Here is a 22,316-nt window from a genome sequence, read left to right as displayed (position 1 = left end):
TAGTGTAGCAACTTTACAAAGAGTGATTTTCTCTTTGGAACTAGCACTTTTACGTGTGTTCACTGCACAAAAAATCCTTCAGTGGCTCTTTCCTTTCTTGTTCCGCAGCTCCGTGTTTGTTTTTTCGGTAGCCATTTATTTAGCATGTTTAGAAAGCCAGTAATGCAGCATCCATTCATTCTTAGAAAGCGTGTTCGCTACCAGGCTCTAAAGATATTCAGAGGCCATTCGCGCAGTTTTCGTTAAATGACAATTAGCTATGTAGCGTTTAAAAGTGTTCCTAATTTGACCCTGATAACTAGCCGACTGTGTTTCACAAGTTCGTACAAGCGTGGTTTCTAATTAAACAGAAACAAGTATTCCTACTGTAAATGTACGCGTCTGTGTTTGTCTATTCGATATTCGCCTCGATATTCGATACTTACTGTTCGTATTTGATTCATATTCGGAAAATGTGATATCCGCAGCAGTTAGGTATTGTGTGTGGACGTGTAATTGCAAATAAAACACATGTGCCTGTCAATGCAGATGCTGTTTCTCAGCAGAAGGGGGCTCAGGTGATCATTTTATAAATAAAATCTTCAAAGCCTAAGCAGCAAGGACGCTATAATTGCCTTCGTTCAACAGGCCGATAGAAAAATTCGTGAGATAGTTCGAAGTCTTGTAGTTTGAAATACTTTTTTTTATGTCATACACTGATAAACTTTCCCAGGTGTCTGGCGTGTGCGACACCTGGGCAACAAAATACTCTCCGGCAACAGATGATGGTCATAAAAATGAAATTGTCTCTTCGGTCTGCACAAACACGTTCGTCACTACTTTTCACAAATCATTCGCGTTACACCTCCCGGCGCACCGCATTGCGCCGAAAAGGACTTCTGCGCCTCAAAGCAACCACTTTATTTTTTTTTCTTCAAATACGCAGCGCTACGCGCGGCTTTCTACAACGAAAACTGCACGGCGCCTTCATTTCGCTCTTAAGTTTCACGCACAAGGTGAAACAAGCGTCAACATTTCATGTATTCCCTGGCACATTCACTGGCAACCCTGAAAAAGAAGAGCGCCGTCTCCGAACACATGTGCACGTACCCTGAGCCTTGCTAAGGGCAAGAGTGAAATAACATAGCTATAGCGACGTCGCGGACATGAGATCGACATACAACTCACGAAGGGTAAAAGCAGCGCTAAAATCTGTCACAACAGTTAGTGTCGACAGCTAGTGTTCGCAGTAGTAACAGCGATGACAATAAAGTTTATGGCGACAGCCGCCGCCAAGCAGATGAATTCTCCAAGCGTGCTTCCTGTCCGGCGAGCCCACTGCTAAGACAGCGGTAAATAGGCCCAACATTTAAAGCACCCGCAGTAGCGGGCGTGTCTCCCGCAACTCCTGGCATCACCAGCAGACAACGCCCGGAACGTACTTGTCAATCAGAGACTGGTAGTAAGGCGTCAGCGCCTCAAGGTCCGGAACATCCTCGCATTTTGAGTAGAGGTCAAATTTACTGAAAGGCAAAACACGCTAGCTCATGAGATCGCACTTTTCTCTCCCCTTCACCACAGCCATCCTATCGCATTTCGTTTCCTGCCAAAAACACAAAGCACAAGTTTGAAATCCTTGTATCAGTTAAGAAATGATCTGCAGTATGTTGATGCTGCGCTATCTACAGGAAAAGCGAAATAGAAATTGAACGTCACAACGTTTGCTAACGATTATTACGCACTTGATTGACGATTTCGGACTCAAGTTAGCGCAGAAAACTCCCTGCCTCTGAAGCAGCAGCTTTCAGCCTACACTTAACAGAAAGCTTTAGCTCGGGTGCTCCTATCTAAACACATGTAAAAGTAGAATTCGTCTTTCTCGGCAGCCGCGGCGCCAAATTTGGCGAGGTTTGTTGCATTTTACAAGAAAAACTTAAAATATATTGACTGTTTGTTTATTTCGAATGTTTGATTTAGGTCGTCAAATTTTTATTGAAAATTGACAAACATCGAAAATTTCCGGAAAACGAAACTATCAAGATTACAACTCTGTAAGTCAGCAATGAAAGGTGATATAACAATTATGTGAATTGTATATAATAGTACATCTAAAGCGGACAAAATTGATAATGTTATATATGAATCTAACAAATTTAGCAATATGAAAATACAGCTTTTGGGGACCCTTGTACACAACGTAACGAATTCATGCAAGCTATAAATTGGCATATCAAATTTGTTCGCTTTGAATGATCTGATGGATGCCGTTTACAGAACCGCGATATTTGTTCTTGATGCAAAGCTATTAATTTGTAAACTTCGTGCTCCTATCTCTTCAAACTTTCGAGTATTTGAAAATCTTTTCAAAAAGATTCAGGCATTAAATTGAAATTCCGCTTCCAACAGTCACTAGAATTTAACTTTCTCTCATAAATGCAGCAAATTTAATTAAAATCGGTCCAGTGGTTATCTCAGAAAAACGACTTTTGGTTTTACATTTACTTCAATAGGCCGTGTCGGAGTTGGGCTCGAGTTAAAGCTTTCTCTTAAGTATTGTTCAAAGATGTGTCAGCAGAGATTTAATGTGGAAATTCCAAAGATGAAGACACAGCAGAAATGCTCACGAGAAGTAAATCCAGAATAATATTAAACCGCTAGCAATTAACACAATATTGTAAGCGGCCAATAGCGTAAATATATCTGACGAAAATCGGATCATTTGGCGTTTAGAAAGATTGACAAAGCCTTTACATGTAGTTACTGGTTACCCCTCCAAGAAATATTTGGACAGGGGTTGTTGCATTTACAGGTGAGACAGCTTTTACTCTTTGTTCGTCGATGCCGCGGGCGTGGGCACCAGTAAGTCGGCAGCCACACAGAGGCGCTCATGTTCTCCAACATCATCTGCGATCATGTTCGGCGCTTTCTTTTTTGAAATCTTGCCCAAACAGCTTGACGCTGACCCTTCGATTGCGGGTTTTTGAAACAGCCAATGGTGCGACATGGCTACCGCGCTGCCGTACATGCGCAAACTCAATTACAGCACATGATTCCTTTAGCAACAGTTGTGAAAGCAACTTTTGAAGCAAGCGAGGCGAAGGCATATCTTCTGAGCTCCCTGGCAGTTATCTGCCAGAGTAGGGCGCTTAGTCGCCTCGTCATGGTTCACGCGCACTCCCGCAGTAACTTTTGTACTGGCAATTGAAGAGAAAGTAAATATTATTACATGAGTAAGTATCGAAAACTATGTCTAGAAATTCCACTTCAAAATTTAGGATTACCTTTAAGCAGCACTGTTATACTCTCCCTTGGAGCAACAGTTTTGGGATATAGCCACAGGAACGTTTGCCTAGCCATTTATAATTTCCTATGTGGCGCAAAAAGAATGCCTTGTTAATAGTTTTTAGTTTGAAGAATCGATTTATTTCTACTGCAGTTTAGAAAATTCAAAAAGTAAAAGCACAAATTCACAGTTCAAATCTTACTATTACTATTCATAATTTAACTTACTCAAGTTTAAGTATATCCTTATTTTTTTTTTAACATTCCTATCAACGCAAGGCTTACCATAGTATTGATCAATACTTCATCTCATGTATTCATAGTTCATTTTATATCTTGGATTATTTGTTTTCCTTTCTTTTTTCGAGCTATTTATTTATTAACCAATTTATTTTATTTTATATATTGAGTCATATTACCACCCGATTCGTGGCCTATCCCCCTCAGTGGGTTTGTGCCATTACCTGAGGCTTCATCATCATCATCACCTCGTGCTGTGATTAAAAGAGGTCACCTACTTGAACTCCTTCACCCAGGGCAACATGCGGAGGTCCTTGTCGTTGCAAAGTTCCAAGTAGTCGCCTCCCGAATGCCAAGGGTAGAAAGAGTGGAACCGTATCATGTACAAGGCTTCATCAGGGAGTGTCGCCCCGTGGTTCTTGAGAACCTGGTACAAATACTCGTCGTGGCCCCAGGACATGAGAACCTGCGTGCAGAGACGTTCCCGTGGTACTAATAATAAATTGACTGCAGTAGCCACAAATCCTGCCTCTAAAAATGAACTTCTCCAATCGACAATTCTGGCATGAACACTGCAGCAATGGAAGTGACTTCGCCAACGTATTAGAACTCACGTTTATTAGCAAGAGTGCAGGGATCTATGCCAGAAATTTAGGCAACTGCGAAACATCGTTTGCTAGGTCAATTAACCGAAGCTTTGGTGGCGCAGCAAAACGGCCGAGAATGAAGCGGCGTCGGGATCAAATACCATAAGTGATAGTTCTCGTGAAGTACTTCGTATGAATGCTTAAGCTAAGAACACACGCTTTGCTGACTCAAATCAGCCAGCATTCTAAAGATCTCAGTGTCATGTACCCATATCTACTCGTGCAAATCGAATGTCTGTGCTCCTTTCTGCAGTCGATTAGAAGAAAAATGAGGAACGCGTACGCATTCAAGAACCATGATAGTAGACAGGTTCTTGACAGTGGTCCAATAAATGTAGCGGTGGAGAACGCGTGGACGAATAACTTTGAGCAGACTAACTCCATTTAGCGAAACGTTCAAAGACGTTTTGCATTGGTGGGTTACCAAACCGGCCCTGCTCTGTAAACACCGCATGAAGTCAGCACACAGAAAAAAAAGGCTATGGTGCATACCTGCCACAATGTTTGCCTTCAGCAAATGCAAGGCGGGACTATCGCTCCTGTGTTTCATTCTGAATAGTCATTGCAGAAGAAGAAACTATTAATGAGCAAGTCTTGAAGTTATGCGCCAGCCTGTATAGCTCCTTTACACTAGACATTTCTTTTTGTTCTTTTTGCTGCTTCTGTTACAGCTGCTGGCTCGAGTACTGGCCTTAGGAGATTTGATGTGTTTGGAATTTTGTCCGCTTTACCAGTTTTTGGACGCCGCTCCAACACTCGACATACAGCAGCAACATAAAGGGCCGTGCGAGCCATCATACTTTGCTGATGTACCACCACAGTGGTAGGCAGTCGAAAGCACCGCGACACTGCTTTCTTGAATGATACTTAAAGCGGAAATAATTACATGTGTGAAATGCAGGGTGTCGAGCCAAACCCGAACCGAAAGCAGTACCCAAATTGCAACTTTCGGCGGTATTGAACTCGAATACGAACAGATATTCTCCGAACGCGCCTGAACCCGAACGACACCTTAACAAAAAACAAAATAATGGTTACCGGTTCAGCACGTAACGGTTCAAGCATATAGGTCAGCAAGGGTGCTCAATAGTTTGCACGATCCCTCGAATAACTATTTACTCAATCGGCGCACCCTACTAGGAGATTGTCATGACTCACGAGTTGCCGCCGTGTGAGAATGGGCATAGACGATGGGTATGTGCAGGTAAATACGGCAACCTCGGCAGAGACGCTTGCATTAATGAAGTCGGCCATACCCGTTGTGCTCCGCGGCCGAAACATTGTTTCAGGGGATCTGCTTAAAGACCCTTTATGACATTTTCCGGCAAAACCTGGGAAGAGCGCGGATCAAGGGGCTTGAGCTCCGCGGAATGAACATTTCTTGTGACATTCTCCGTTCATCCGTTAAGTCAAGTTGTTATTAAAACTGGATAAACTAACGAGATCAGCTGCGCCATTTTTTTCAACACCAACACTGCGGTCGCTAACAAATGCCTTCAGCTTCTCAGCGAGCAGTAACTGCGGCTGCAAACAGGCAAAATTTGCTTTGGTTATGTGCCATGGTTGAATGCACGTTTGGTGCTTAGCGAAGCAGACGACAACGCTACTCGAGTTGTAGAAATTATTCGTGGGGTTCAATGTGCGTGATTTTGACTTCTTTGTCCCTGAGTCTGTACAAGACTACGCGCCACGTGCAGATTCGCAAGAAAGTTCGACGCACGGTTAAGCTCATGCTATCCTAGCTCGTCATTCAGAAGCATCAATGCCCTCACCTGCTTCTCAAAAAGTAGAAAACAGTGAAATGCCAATGCTGGCTTCTTTCTTTGTTACCGATTATTAGTTTGAAGCTTGTATTTATGTAATACAATGGGAATTTGCGATGTATTCAACAGAATAGTAACATGCCACGGTTCGTTGATCACCAGTCCCGAAACAAAACTAAAGTTCACTGACTCTGCTGCTGTAAAAGTAACGAATGTGGAAGACACATGCAGACCTTACGCTGACGCAGGGACTCTCAGTAATTATTTTGTCTTCACTATTTACATGCAAATCCCCCGTATCTGAATTCATTCGTAAATTTCTGTTCCCTCTTGATGAAACTTACGCATACGCCATGCAGTCAAGTCGATAGTACAATGTGCAATGTGCATTGTATCCTGCTATGGGACAGGATACAATGCACGGCGCCGTACCAGGTTGCGAACCTTTATAAATGTATATTTCTCCGAACTGGAACTGAACCGGAAAGAAATCTGGGTGCGTTGAACTCGAACCCATTACCCGGTATGTTACGCGGTTCGACCCTCTGATTAAACGCCAAAATATTGTATTTCTGCCATGCATTGAATTTGCGTCTCTGCTATTTAGCAACCATATTCGCATCCAGGCACTGAAATGAAGCGAACCATTTAAGTAATATCCAGGGGAGGTAAGTGCAGGTGGGCGAGGGAAATTTGCTTTGCTCAAAACAGATGGAAGCTATAGGCATGCAGATAAACCTATGAACTTTTTGCTGAGTGCATGAACGCCATGAAGGCTTTGAGGTCTTCAGGCATCGTAAATCTCCCAACGAAGATACACCGTAAGAGCGTGAGACTACTGACAATCTTGGTTTCCGTGACCTGCAGGACAATAGCAATGCGCGGGACAATGTTTGGTTACGTCAACGGTTACAAGTGAGCGCGAAATTAGGGAATGATTACAAAATGGCCACGCTGAGACATATTCATCAATGCTGACGCCTGAGAGAGTTATAGGAAAAGAGTTATAGGAAAAGTGTTCGTGCCTGTTCGAGTCCGCAGTGTAGGGTGTAGATGCCGAGGCGGCTGTTGTAGCGGTTGTCTTTAAGGTCCGGGTTGTCAACAAAGCTCGTGTCTCGGTAGACGATGGAATCCTGGTAGGCGCAGCCTACCGGGAATGTGTCACCCACAACGGCCCACTGAGGTTCGCCATAGAACGCCATCACCTGCGTAGACATTATCACTTATCAGTCACACTTCTATAGCGCGTATATCTTACATGCTTGTGATATCGTGCACACTGCGACGCACTAGTGTATGTCCAACACACCTCCAAAGTGAGTGAAGTCAGCTATAATGCTATAAACAAATGCGTTACCGATGGTGATATCGAACATCTATCCCGCAACGCAGTAGCGCTAACAATTTCGCCACAATCACACACGCATGCTTTTCTCGTGCCGGAATATCCCATTTGAAACGATTGGTAAGTGAATCGCGCGCCAGCTTCTCATATTCTTCCTTCGTGACAGCTAGCGATTTGAGACGCTTTGTTAGGATTCCCTGCCTTCGGAATAGGCTCGTATTTTCTGTTAAATAACTAAAAAAAGGGCAGTGGCTTAGCTCGGCTATGCCAGGATATACGTAAAGCTATGGCATAGCATGGTTAGCCTTGGTTAATCTTGATTGCAAGTACAGGTTAGTCTGGTTGTCTAGCTATGTTGCGGGGTTTAGCCAGTCGTTCGGTGCGCTGTTCATCTGTTTCCTGGGCAATTCGTTTCCTCTTCATCTAGTTTCGATGTCGAACGGCAGGCCTCCTCCTGCTTATCAGAATTGTTGACGTCCATACTGCCGCCTCATCTGTGGTTGCGGCGCACGCGAGCTCTCCTTTTCAATCCTCCGACATGTTTTTAGGCATGCGACGCATGCTGGTGAAGCGAGCGGAGGCGAACGCAACGACGAGGAAACGCGGTGTGACGTCATGTGCCTCCTCGGAGCACCGCCACGGCGAAATCGCAAGTTCGCGGCCAGGAAGGCTTTCGCTTTAAATGTGGGCAAGTTACGCCCGTATAATGCTATACGCGTCCAACGAACTTTGACACTAGAGCAGCGCGTGCACCCGGTAAAACCAGAACAAAAGCATTTTTCTTTTCTCCGCAAATGCAAGAACACAGTGTTTGACAGCACCTTTCCCAAGTCGTGAATGAGGCCCGTCAGGTGGAACCAATCCTGATTCGGGTGCGCAGCACGGATCTTCTCGGCAGTCTGGAAGGCGTGCACAATGTTGGGAATGTTCACGTCGGGGTCGCTCTCGTCCACCAGGTCATTGAGCTTTTCCAAGGCCTCCATGATGGGCATGCGCGCCTTGTCGAACTTGCCCCACTCAGCCATCTGCTCTCCGGCCCACGTGCGTAGAGACAAGTATGAGCAAGATCAGTGTCAGTCTGAAGGGGCAAACGTCAATCCTAGCTTTATTATTTATGAGAAAGCAAATCAAAGTGGCACCGCAACGATGCAGGGAACGCGAGTCCACAATGCCACCGCCGACGTTGGTCTTGGACACCCTGCAATAGTTGCGGTTAACGTCACCTTTCTTCAAGCATATGTAAATTACAAACGTTAATGCAATATAGCCTATGAAAAGTTGAGAGCCCCGTGAATTAAACGGCGAGAGAAGACAATTTTAACTACGCTCATGCTTTCAGAAGGCGTCAAAAATACACCGGCTTTCCTAGATGTGAAACTAGGATGCAGTGATACGTAATATGGAGGACCAAATAGCACCATATGCCTAATATCAAAGAAACAAATATATTCGTTATACTCAGTATTTTAACATTATTGTTCACTAACCATTGATAGCGTCTGCATGAGAACTTAAATGCATTTTTCCCAGGGAAGATCATTTGAAGAAATTGTCGAAGCTACACAGAAAATGTCTGCAGTAATAATATTTTTTTTGGCACACGAAATATTTCTTTATTTCATTTATTTACTTCAACACCCTAATGTTAGTGGGCAATGCATGGGGGGGGGGTGGTGTTGATTTCAAGTGAGTACATAAATCACTCACAAAACTGAATTAACCTACTCCAAAGATATCGGTGGTCCACCCCCAAATTGATTTTGCCCAACTCGAAAATTGAGTTGACCCCCGCTCAAAACCGACCTGGCCTACTCCCAAAATTGACTTGACATGCCCCCAAAATTGTGACTATTGGTGGCTATAGGCTATGGTGGCTAACTTAACGTTTTTGCTTTGCCCATTGCGGACACATGGCTGAGTGAGAAGTATCGCGCGGAAGAGTCATACTGCTTTCGCATTCAATGCACGTAAGGAGGCTTAAGTGCACCTGCAACTTTTTAAGTCACGGCGTTTGTGCGTGTTACCTCGGCTCTCTAGATGGGACGCCAGCTCCCTCGAGAAGGACAACGCGCTGCATTTGGTTTGAAAGTTTTCGGCGGCGCACAGCGCTGTAATACTTTGCAGACACGATCGTCAGTGCGCGAATTATTCGCCGCGCTTGCCTGCTTAAAACGGTCAAATATGGTGACGGGCGCTGCCCGTCTGTCGCGTTCAGAACTCTAAGCTACCAAGCCACAGAAAAAACAATGGCGTTTCGATAGTCATCAGCCGCTTGCAGCTTACTATTGGAGCTAACTACAGTAGGCCTTCCCCGAACACGTTACGGCTTCACACTTCAAGGTTACGCAGCCTGTTTTCATCTTCTACTTCAAACACCAGCACCTAGTTCACGCTGCCGCGTCGTAAGGCACCCTCACTGCCGGCGCGAGCTTCAATGTCAACAGAATGTTGGCCAAGCTCAAACATAGTTATCCAGGCTCGCGTCATAAGCACCACGAGATGGCACGATATTCTAATCAGACGTGTTGCTGCCGCGTAGAGTCAGCGATAAGGAAAGCTCGAGAGCCGCTACAGAGCGGCATCAAAAGCTTCTTGAGCGCGAGACCAGCTTCCGCAGCGCAGACACCAAGGCGTCGAGATCGAGGGCCCGCTCACCGCAGATGCATGCCCAACGAGTGAGATCGATGATAACAATATCTCTCGAACCTTTTCTTTTTCTCGGCGCGCACCTTCACGGAAGGCGAGGCCGCTATCGAGGGCGGAGGAGTCCTCGTGTCCCGATGCCCCAGTGGACTGCGTAGATTGCTCGCCGCGCCCCTGACGACAAGGTGACCCGTGCACGAGAGAGGCAGATAACGAACGGCGAGGCAAGGAACCGACGCCTCGCAACATGCAACTTTCGTCGCCAGCTGCGGCTGATAGTTCTCGAATCGAATGATGCAACAACTGTTGTTCCCAGGGGGTCCTGTCTTGGAGAAGCCGCCTGCGTAGCCTTCGCGGTGTTTCTTTGTGTGCGGAGAACTTACCAAGAGGTCCGGATGTGCGAGCTATTCGCGACTGACAAACTCCATGGCTCAGCTATGAGGGAACTCACTGGTTGTACTCTTCGTTCTTGTTTCACTTTTCTCTGCAAGATGTCGTCATGCAGACTGACTACGTTTTTTGACCTCCTCTGTTCAGCATCCCAAGGTACTAAGCGATAGGTCTATAACTGTATATAAAAAGCGCGTTTTTGTTTTGTCGTGTTATTTTTATGCGCCTCCGAAAAGCAGTAGAGGAAGAACGTACTCTTGTTGCGTTTTTTTTACAGCACGATGTTGCTCAGAAGTTAGTCGCGATTGCATCTTCCGACCACACGAGCTGAGTGGCATTGGCCGACGGTTGTCTTATGGGCAGGGATACTATGCCAGCGACTTATATATCATATGACCAGAGAAAAGCTCATGCGCTCTTTTTCTGCACACGGTTGCCACACAGCTGATTCCACTTCACTTCAGGGAACTGCAGAGCTCTTTCGGGATTGTAATCACGTCGCTCGGCTCACTCTCCGTCGACTATATTTTTTAGATGGTCCTCTGTCACAACCCTCATAAGAAACGAAATAATGCAGGCCATAAGCAGCGAAGAAAGAGACCAGCTGGGGATAACAACAGACCACGCTGAGCTGTGGAAGCTGTGACGACTGCTGTGACGACTGCTGTGACGACACACACTTATTCGCTTGTCAAGAATGATCGCCATTGCAGCGGGCGCTCGGTGGAACGACACCGGGCACGGATTGCGTGAAGCTTCTTATTCATGGGCAAACTTACCCACAAGCAAAAAAATATTAAATAGGACTAGAGCGATTAAAAGCACGTTTTAAAGAAGTGTGACAATTGCGAGAAAGTCATTGCCGTCAGTTAAATTTACCTATGGGTAGGCCAGGGTACGCGCAAGTGGCACCGCGTCCTATCCGTTAGAAATTCAATGTATGTGGTCCAACAGCCTTGGACCCTCACCGCATACGAAGCAAAAGCTAAAATCATCAAACGTATTCAATATGAAATGCGGCAAGCCTTTGCAGACTACAGTACCAAGATGCTAAAGAGAACATATTTGCACAATATGATGGAATGTTGGGTGAGGTTGTTTTGAATTTATTTCCTAAAGTATCCAGCAATATGGTCAAACACAAAAACAAGACAGCACTAACCCGCAAATAAATTTATAAATTATTACTGTATGAATGCACGTAGCGTAAAAGAGCTGGTAAGACTCAAACAAACCTCAAAAAGAAGCAATTGATTAAAGCAGCTAGAAGCTGAGAGAGCAGCACGTTATTGAATTTACAACGTCGCCGCCACCACCATCACCAGCAGCACCGCTACATCTAGGATTATGGATCCTTGATATCAAAGGCATGCTGATGTATCTATTTATTTTAAATGTAATGTATCAGTTCATGAGAAATGCACCTGCACACAGCGATGTTGCAAGCTACATATTGTGTGGTGCCTGACTTAACCTTGGTTTCTAGTTCGCGCTTCGTCAGTTTCTTTCTCTGCTTCTATTATTTATAAACTTCGTTTGAGTAATAGCGGTAGTCTATTGACTGAATGCTTTCGATGTGATCCAACACAAAACAATAATACTAGGAATTGGCGCTTAATCGTGAATGTTTACCCTTGAAAAGGAATGCTGGTAAATACACATGCATATTTCACATAAACTGGTTTCAGTATATCTAGATAAAGTTTTGGAATATTCCAAGCATGTTAGTGCCGAAAGGAGTTTGTTCGCGTCGAAAGAGTTGTGAGCGATATAAAGAGGGCTTTCATTTCTTTTTTACAGAAAGTTTTTTTTTTACACACAGATTTTAATTTGTCACCAAAGCTTTTGCACCTGAATATTATTGCTTCAAAACTGTTTCGGCACAACGTGTAAATGCTCTAACAGAGACCGGGAGAGAGCTGAAAGAAAAATAATTATGTTTTTTTTCTTAACTTTCTTAGAGCACCGAAAAAAAGGGCGCCACTACTATCCCATCACTGGACTTCTGTCCTTTCTTTCTCTTGCTGCCCGTATTTTTGAAATCAGCAAACACTTTCTGCACTGGTAATGACAAACCCACCCGGTTTCGGACGAACTCCACTGTCTGGAAAGTGTGCATGTCCTTGTAGGTTTTGGCCACCCTGGCTTGCAGTGGGTCATCCTGCATTCACGGAAAAACAAAACGAAGAGCGCCAAAAAGTATGATTGGGACATGTGGTTCAAACTATTGAGAATATATAAGACCCTGACAATATGCGTGAACGAATATCAGCGGTGGTAAAAAAAAATGTGGCACTTGGTTATCCGTGCGCGGATGAAAGAAAAAAGCATTGTGACCACCGCGCGATGCTGAGACATTATGCCAAAACGCAAGGTCGTGGGTTTGACTCCCATTGAAGGACATGGGTTCGAGTGCTTTAATTAAGCCTACCCTAATTCACCGTGCCTTAATTAAATTCGCCCTAATTAACACCAAACGTCGTGGGTTCAAGTTGCACCAATGGCCGCGTGCTCGACTCTCCTCAAAGGTCGTGGGTACGATGACCTTTCGGCCCATTGGTGGTCACGCCAAGCTCAACTACGCCGCTCTTCCCGCCTCAAGAGCCATATAATGCTCTCGCATTGAAACATATTTTTGAGGTTGCTGACATAACTGTAAAACCTTAACTACAGTGCTCATTCAAGTTCACATTTTTTTTTTGTTTCGAGATCTTAAAGGTGTCGCACGGAATTTCTCCATTACAGGTCCTGATCTTCACCCAGAAACTTGGACTTTAGCTTATGCCCTCATTTTTCCATGTCCGCGAAAAACCGGTCGAGATTATCTCACGTTGTGGCCATGCTACAAAACTGAGAAAACATTCAGCAAGTAGCAGAGCGCAGTATCTATTACCATAATGTGCACTGTTGAGCAGCAGCTGTGCGCTGGCGGTTATTCTGTAAGTGTCCACAAAGTGGACTGCCCATTTCAGTGCGCACTGATTGGATAGAGCTAGAAGCCGGTAGGGCAGGCGCCAGTCGTCGTCGCCGGCTCTTAAGCTCTGTCCACTCAGCGCGCACTGAAAGGGACAGTCCACTTAATGGACACTTACGAAATTCCCTCGCTCCCTGCTTTATTTATTGGGGCCTCGACTCAGCACTTTCGCTGCTTAAAGGGCCCCCTCCCCAGGTCTGGCCACTTTGAGCTGACAAGCGCGGAGCGTGCAATGCGCGATAACGATCATATGCGAAGAGTATTACATCGCTACGCACCGTGGAAAGGTCTGAAATTTCAAACCGAACGCCGCTTTCCCTTCTCCTCGCGGCCGCCGCGCTCCAAGCCGCAGGATGACGTACACGTGCCAGTGCGTCTACGTACACGCGTTCGTGCGGTGACGTCGCTCGTAGTGACAGGTGGCTTCGAGAATTATTCAAGGCAACATCTCTTATTTGTGTAATATGTTGCTAGAAGAGACGCATTAAAGCTTAGCGAAATAATAAAACACAAATACCGATGTTTGCGTGTTTTTGCTTTACTTTGCACTGCAGCAAGAAAGATGTACTTCCGTTTCGTCTGCTTGTTCCCACGTCGCGCAGTCGCGCGCGCCGATACCGAAACTGTGTCATTTTCTACCGTGTTCCAGCGCGCGATCATGCTCTGTGATCCGCCTGTGTCAGCTTCAATATTCGTATAGCACTGACTTAATCCCGCTAGTTAGGTGTCCTCGTGTACAGCGCGCAAAATCGTGCGCTGCGCGAAACGAGACAATCGCCACAGCTCGCGCGCGACGCCCTCAGCGAAATTGCGCAGCGCCAAAAAAGAAAGCGAGGAGAAAAGAAAAATGAAGGCGGGGCCCGTGACGTATGCGTCACGCAGTCCTCGAGATCCGGTATGGGAGAACGCAGGGAAGGAATTTCGCTTGCGGCGCCTAGACAGGGCAAGGGGAGAGAGTGTCTCGCTTTGCAGCAGAGCTCGCCTCCTGAAATCATGGGTTCGCGGCACTCAAATATTTCTATATCAGCTATTAATTTGGAAACCTTTTGCGGTAGAACGCTTCCTAGAGGACGCGTAACGACTTCCAGCGTATAACCAAAATTTTCTATGGGGCCTGGTGAGAGGCCCTTTCAAGAGGAAGCTGTAGCTCGGGGGCTCCAATCTAAAAACACGGCATATGATACATCGTTTCTGTCGGCGACGAGCGCACCAATGTTGATGAGATTTGCTGCATTTAAAAGCAAAAGTTAAAATCTAGTGACTGTTCGTTGCGAATTTGTGATGTAGGTCGTCAATGTTTAATAAAAATTGGCAAATATCTCATATCTTCAGAAAACGAAACTATGTAATTTACAGCTAGCTCAAGAACAAAATAGGATATTAAAATTCTGTAAATTGCACCTAATAGTACAAATAAAGCGAACAAAATTGATGTATTATACATGGCTCTCCAATAAACAACTAATATGGGAGTACAACATTTGCAAAACCGTTGTAAACAATGTAAGAAATTCATGCTATAGATTGACATATCAAATTTGTCCGCTTTGGATGCTTTAACTGATGCAGTTTACAGAGCTGCGATATCTGTTCCTGGTGCAGAAGTACGGATCTGTAAACTTCGTCTTCCTTTCTTTTTCGAACTTACCAATTTTGGAAATTCCTGTAAAGGGGCCCTGAACCACTTTTTATCGAAGTGGAGAAATACATCTGAAGTGAAGATAGGCTATTTCAGAACCACTTTGCCGCAAAAAGTACTTCAACGCGTTCAGAGGAAGCGGAGTTATCGGCAATCAAACACGGCCTCAGCTGTGCTCCCCTTCCTCCTCCAATGCCTTGCACTGCGAAGGTTACGGCGGGGACGTCACCGTGGCGCGCAGTTCAAATTTCCGATTTGGTGCTTATGCCGCGCTAAACCTAAGCCAAACGCGGCTGTTCCCAGAGAGCCGCAGTGCGCTTAGCCACTGGACTCGTGGCGGCACCTAGCGGCGGCCTCGGTGTAGCCGAGCGCAGCGACCAATCGTAGCCGCGTATTGGAGTGTGCTTTATGACGAAATAAAGCACACAGAAGAGAGCGAGAATCATAGGCTTTTTGAAACGAGAGCGTTTGAGAAAAAGGTGACTTCACGCTCCGCTTGCGAGCTCCACGGACCCCGTACGACAGCAGAACTTGGCTGAGATGTTCACAACAGCGTATGCTACCCGCGGACTATGTTATTTCACCAAGCCCGAGGGGTGGTTCAGAGCTCCTTTAAGAAAGTCAGGCCCTAAATCGAAATTTAGCTTCCAACACTTAGTCGAATTTAACTCTCTCAAAAGCAACAAATTGCATTAATAGAAACCCAATGGTTATCTCAGGAAAACGTTTCTGCGTCGTACATGTATTTGAATAGGCTACATCGGAGTTGGGTCCGAGCTAAAGCTTCCTCTCAACTCTTCTGGATGGAAAAATATTTTTGCATATGACCTAGCTCAGTAGCAGATAGAAGCACAAGTTGCAATCCCGTGGACTCTTGTCTTCGGGAAGTCAACTTTGACGAAGGTTGGCATTTGCCATAAAAACAGGCTCGCAGTTCTGCTGCCGTACGGCCTTTCTCAAACAGCTACACATAGATACCATTATTCGATATCAGGATGAGACCAAGCCACCTTATTGCTAGTTTGTATGGTCGTATTTATAAATGTTTTTGTGCCCGTGAGTTATTATAACCCTATCTTGGCGGCACGTGTAGCCTTCGATAAGCCTTACATCCTTATCGTGAAAAGCACTGAAGGTGACGCCGGATTGTGCACCCTTAGTACTCCACGTGTCACGGGCTACTCACTCAAGTGTTTGCGGTCTCGGCGATGATTATAAGCGATAATATACTTCGAAAAGCGAGCACTCTTTTTTTCTCTAGTGTAGGGCAATGCCTTCTGTCAGTTCATAGACAGCTGAAATTGTGGGCCCATTGTTAGGGCTCACACCTTAGAATTACACGTAGTGTATGCGAGGTAATGTGAGCCGAATCTTGGTCTAAAGTCATGAAAACTAAATAAAAACTAAAATAAAAACAAACGGTCTAAATAAATAATCTGAATAAATCAGTATCAGTTTAGTAATATTGCTATACAACAAAGACAGTGGCGCATAAGCTAATGCCTCACTGTCAGCTTCCACCCTAAGTTGTTTTTTTTTTTTTGCTTCAGCGAAATAACATTTAGCCAACAAAGTGGATGGAATACAGGGGTTAAAGCCTTCACTGTCTGGCAAATACATGGGCGCGTCTGTAACTGGTTGTCGACGCCTGAAATTCTCACTCTACGGTGTTGAAGTTTGAGAGCGATTCGGCAGCAGGGAATTCAATATATTGAATTTTGGGGTTTAACATCCACAACTGCACCGTGACATAGTAGGGGAAACCGCAGTGGAGGGCTACGGTATAATTTCTATCACTTGAAGTTTCTTTTGCGCATACCAAAATAGTGGTACGCGAGAGCTCTTATCGTTTAGAAATCAGGTGAAAAAATCTGACATTCGAAATCACTTTGGGTCGCTTTGGGTTCCACCGCATATGCCCTGCGTAACCAAGAGATTTCACCGAGAGGAAGCCTCACTTCTATATCGAATAAGGACAGGATCTACGAGTACACCGGCCTGGTTATTTAAGATGGTGCGAATCATTTCTCCGAGCTGTACGGAATGCAACGAGACAGGAGACTTTGAGCACTTTTTGTGGTCCTGCCAGAAATTTCAAGATGAAAGGGACGCTCTCCTGAAGAATCTGCAAAAAACAAAAAAGGACCTTCCGCATGCGTTCCTGCACCACCTTACATTTCCCGAGGGATCAGTTATAGCCCGCAAAGAAACTTCACGTCTCCCTATCGAATTCTTAAGAGAGACTGGTTTGATGGACATATGGTGAAACCCTTCAGCGGTATTGTAAGAGACGCTCGGGCGGAGCAATTTCCGGCCTTGATCGCCAGGCTAAACCTGCCTGTTGCCACACTTCACCACCACCACCACCACCACCTTATCGCTTTGCCTCCATCGAAATGCGACCACTGCAGCCGGGAATCGAACCCCCGACCTCGTGCTCAGCAGCATAACGACAGAGCCACTGAGCAACAGCGACAGGTAATTCAAATTAGCGGGGTAGCTGAGCGTGTGAACGGATATTGTAATCAGAGATAGACTAATCACCATACCACTAGCACGACGTTTTACATCAACACGGGAAACGCCTGGCGTATGATTGTTCATATTTAGGCCTCGCAGCATTCTGAAGAAAAAAAAATGTCAGATTAATGTTTAGGTCAGTATGGGTGATCGGCAAACTCGGTGCTGTGTGGACTTGGCCACAGGTAGTGCAACGTGGTCATGTGACAGGACCAACCGAGGGTTTCAGTTTCAGTTTATTCTTCATTAAAAAAACAATGAGTAAACAACAAATAGTATACAGACGAGGGTCCCAAAGTCAATGACTGCAACGGGACCCTCAGTTGGTTATATTATTAGTTGAATATATTAGAACAATGTTGAAGCCTTAAGGCATTATACTCGACAATTCGACAGAGAACTCGACAGTTCTTCCGCATGATTAGACTTAGGCACATAACTTCAACAGAACGAAGCACTAGAACATCCAGGCGAAGCGCTTCTCTTTCTTCGTTCGTTGCTCGTGCGCGTAACGATGTCAAACCACCGAGCATTGCAGCACATCGTTACAAAGTTCTTTCACCACTCAGACGAGCGCAAAAAGTTTGTAGAAACATGAATACTAAACGTGGGACACCGAAAAATTTCAGGACGCCGCTGACCTAATGTTTAAGCTCCTGCAGAAGCAACGCATGAGCGCTCATCGCGAGGCGGAAGCCGGGACACCCTCGATATCACTGATGCATCCAGTGGTAACCGGCTGGGCCGCGATACCACGGACCTCGCTGCGGGCGGTGTGATACCATTCAGCCACAGTGAGAACATGGATACACGAGCGGTGAAGCGAGCGCCTTCAGGAGAGCACCTTATCTCTCAAGGCAACCAGACGTTCTTTTCTGCTGGGGCGCCTTGCCACAAAGTTCAACAACTCTGTGACCTCCGTCGGCGAGTGCTGTTAGAGACAGGAGATTTCATGCGCGGCTTCAGATTTGCCTCGTGCATTCTGATCTAACTCTCCTTTGTTTCTTTTGCAACTCACCTGGATGCTTTGAGGCTTTCTGCTTTACAGGTTATATGTGTCGCTGGATTAGCTGTTCCTCGTTGCACCATACAGTCTTATATCAGCACTCATTGATCATGGCAAGCGCATTATTAAGCGGGGTTAGGTGACCACTCTCATTTACAGTCCGAGCTATTTTACGCAGTCAAGGTTGTGCATTTCGCAGATGTTGTCTCCCAACGCAAATTTGCCAGATGTGCCCAAGAGAAGAAGCTCGCATCTTTAACAGAGCGGGTAGAGGAACTCAGGTTTTGATGCACTGTTATTTGCGGACCTCAACATCGCATAAGCAATTTCAATCGTGCGCACTGCTGAGACCCTCCAGTTTTCGCTATGCCGGTGCGCATAAAATTATAATTTCTGTGGCGGGAGGCATTCACCAGTGTTAACTATACGTATTCATATCCCTCAAGCACATGCCTTCACGCCCTTCCTCCGGCGACGTGGCTATATATGCGGTTTTTACGGCAAATTGCAACAAGTTTCTGAAAGCTGTTACTGTGAAGCACGTGACGAAGGCGGCAGGGCCGTACCCAGGTATTACTTTCGGCCGAGGTTTTTCGTTCGGCACCACCGAACATGTTGAAAGTTTTCTATGGACTTATTCGCGCGTGTAGATTACACACATCGCTAACATTTGATAGCACACCCACACACACACACACAATATATATATATATATATATATATATATATATAAAGTTGTGCTGAACAGCACATTACCGAGCGATGATTTTGGAATATATCGGAACCTCCTATTTATCTCCCTGTTTACTGGCCTCTGTTGCACTAGCACTAGGAATTCCTCATACCGTTACAGTATGCGTGAGCGTGAATGGCGTTTAATGAGCTTGCTGTTAAACTTCAGGTCTCTTGCCAGAATGATTGAACTTTTCATGCTGCAAACGCTGTTCAAACGCTTCATGCTGCAAACCGTTTAGCTATCTCTTAACAAAAAACTTATATCTCCCTTTCACTTGAGTGCTCGTTAGCCTTTGCTACTTCGCGCTGTTTCAGCTATATATGTTACATAAACGGGCAGAGGATTATGTTTTCTAACTTAAAGGGGAAGTTTTCTTCGTATTGATGTCTTTAACGACATGAGGGTTGATTTCTTGGTCTTTTTAATTGTGTTGTTTTTCGCTAAAAGCTCGTGCACAAACAGTATAGCACTGTTTGCCTGTGCTGCAACAATAATTATAGAAAGTTGGTTTCGTCATCTGTACCGGATTCAACATCCTGGTGCGCCTGGTTCACTATTGCTCCTCGCGTCAGAAAGGTATGCTTGTTGAGCGATTTACAATAACGGAGAAGTGTATATATATATATACACACACACATTATAAAACGGAGGCGTTGTTCGCACACGTTTTATACGAACAACGCCTTTCTTTGACACTGTACCTTCGATTTGCTGTCTTTATCATGTTCATTTGAAGCGCCAAAGTGCACTCACCATAGATTGATTGTAGACTCAGCATACAGCATAGACTTTTTTACAAGCGAGTCGATATAAAAAACTATATGGGTAGGAAATTTGTGAATAATTGTCCAAGGAACACTTCGTTACAGCCGATTTTATCTGTTAAATTCATTGAGATAAGTGAATACCTTCCAGGAACTTTCATTATGCAAAATAGAAGTGAGGCGTGCAGACAAAGACACAAGAGTAGAGAAGTGGACAACACGAATTTGATAGTCGGCGTTCGTGTTGTCCACTTCTCTACTCTTGTGTCTTTGTCTGCACGCCTCACTTCTATTTTGCATAATGAATCCTTACCAACTAGCTCAGCTTTTTGTCGTACGAAGGAACTTTTATCCGGCTACACACCATGTAGGCTCAGCGGGAGTTCCATATGATGATTTCACGGGTTCAATTCGCAGCCACAGTGAGCCTTTTCTTTTCTTTATGAAAGCAGAATTCAGAAAAAGGCTCGTTCACATAAATTATGGCAGAATCAAAATTAAACCTGAGCCCTGCACTAAGGCGTCGCCCATAGCCCCTGTGTCCTGCTTTGGAGCGATACGTTTGTTGTTCTTATTGAGTTTGACTGCTTAATCAACTTTGCGTCTGCTTCATAATTAAGTAAACAAAGCGATGATTGTGTTTCACGCGCACAGATGTTACTTTTGCATATCGGCAAAAAAATAAAGCCACTCCACTGTCAGCGCAATGCAATGGCATTGGCTCTTGCGGGTAGCGCACCTTTTCATTTTTCATTATGGGGTTTTACGTGCTAAAACCCCTTTCTGATTATGAGGCACGCCGTAGTGGAGGACTCCACCCCGGAAATTTCGATTACCTGGCGTTCTTTAACGTGCACCTAAATCTAAGTACACGGGTGTTTTCACATTTCGGGTAACGCACCTCGTTGGTTGTGTACGACCTAAAATCTTCCATTTTCTTGTGCTCTGGTCGGTAGAGCTCCGATGGGTCCAGAAGGGGGATGATCATTTTCAGTCCACCTGAATATCTTTTCGTAAGCCTGCATAGTAAGATAATAAAAAAAGAAACAGGAGGTTATCTTGCAAGCTTGAAGTACAAAAGAAAAAGAAAGAAAATATCTGAAGATCGTCCTTTTCGGGTCCTCTTGTTTTTGGTTTGTACTCCAGGAAAGCATTCATGCGTTCGTTTTATTTTGAGAAGTTTTGAACATCAGCATTATGTTGCATGGTTTCGTTCATTCATTGGCGTGCCGACACTTTCTTGTGAGAATTATATATTCTGAAAAAATTACCTACTACTTCGGCTGTCGATGTGCGTCGTTCTTTTGGTAAGATTATGCCAGGGTTCTTGCTGTGACACAGTGACGGGTAAATAACGTTGGAGAGCTTATTTGCTTACGGCATAACGTGACCAAAATCTACAGTCGACGTGCTCAGCCCTGTTTGTCTGTACTTTAAGCCAGAGATACGGCAGGGTGACTGCTTGCAGAAATTATCGTGTACTATATGCGTGTACAAAAAGAAACTTTTTTGTTGGCCTCAGTAGTACAAGTTCACTCACTGCGGAATGCGTGGCCCAGAAAGGAATAGTTCATAAGACTAGACAGGACAGCTGCCTGTGTCAGAGTCATATGTTTCATTCTCGCGATTGCCATTTCAGTCAATATCAACCCCCATCTTTACAAGTTGGTCTTTACAGTTTACAAGCTCGGTCCCTTCTCTTGTTTTTCATTCCCTTGAGTTTCTGACGCGGGCAACCTATCGGAGCTGCATCAGACAAAATTATCAAGCACAGAACCTCACACTAGAGCAAAGAATGTTGCAACTTCTTTCACGAACATATGCAGGTGATCAAAGTTGAAGGTAATTGATATGTTACGGACACCAGTGCGCTTGTACCAGAAACAGCTCATTCGATGATGACTGTGGGAAGGCTAGGCTCACCAATAATTCGATGACGGCTCGGCGCTCTACCCGGACACCGCTCCCCTTGGCACCTTTGTCTTGCGATCGCTGGCGACCTCGCGTTTCGTTCTGTGGTTCCACCCGTCCCGCGGGCGTTTTCAAGCGCCTTGCTCAGCAGCTGCGGTGGCTGTTGGGACCGGATGACGACATTGTTGTGGGTGGGCGAGGGGCTCGTCACATGACCGGCCCGGCAGTGACATCAGCAATGGGCTCCGAAGATAAGGCGAGGGCCCGAACGAGCAAACAAACAAACAACTAACGAAAACAGACGACAGGACAGCAAGAATCATCCTACACGTGGCCGATCGTTTCACTCGCAGACGGTACAGAGGGTGAGTCCGATGATTCCGCTTTCGCTAGACTGGTTGAGTGCTTTATCGAGAGGCTGAAAAGTGGAGTGGCTGTAGCGGGGGAAAGGGACAGGGCTGTCCCCGCATCGGCTCG

The 22,316-nt window shown here is 45.3% G+C and overlaps 1 protein-coding gene across 1 annotated transcript; it reads right to left on the bottom strand.

Annotated features, from left to right (window-relative positions):
- Positions 1–661: 661 nt before the first annotated feature.
- On the bottom strand, positions 662–22,010 carry Miox (Myo-inositol oxygenase). Its single transcript, XM_050171316.3, has 7 exons — positions 21,852–22,010; positions 20,830–20,947; positions 12,370–12,450; positions 8,078–8,281; positions 6,937–7,116; positions 3,780–3,967; positions 662–1,502 (listed from the first exon to the last, which is right to left on the bottom strand). The coding sequence occupies exons 2-7, from the start codon at positions 20,914–20,916 to the stop codon at positions 1,394–1,396; spliced, it is 849 nt and encodes a 282-aa protein (XP_050027273.2). The 5' UTR covers positions 20,917–20,947; positions 21,852–22,010; the 3' UTR covers positions 662–1,393.
- Between the last annotated feature and the right edge of the window lie 306 nt (positions 22,011–22,316).

Source organism: Dermacentor andersoni, chromosome 6 (assembly GCF_023375885.2).
Source record: "Dermacentor andersoni chromosome 6, qqDerAnde1_hic_scaffold, whole genome shotgun sequence".
Lineage (NCBI taxonomy): Eukaryota > Metazoa > Arthropoda > Arachnida > Ixodida > Ixodidae > Dermacentor > Dermacentor andersoni.
This window is presented reverse-complemented; position numbering and strand designations above follow the sequence as displayed.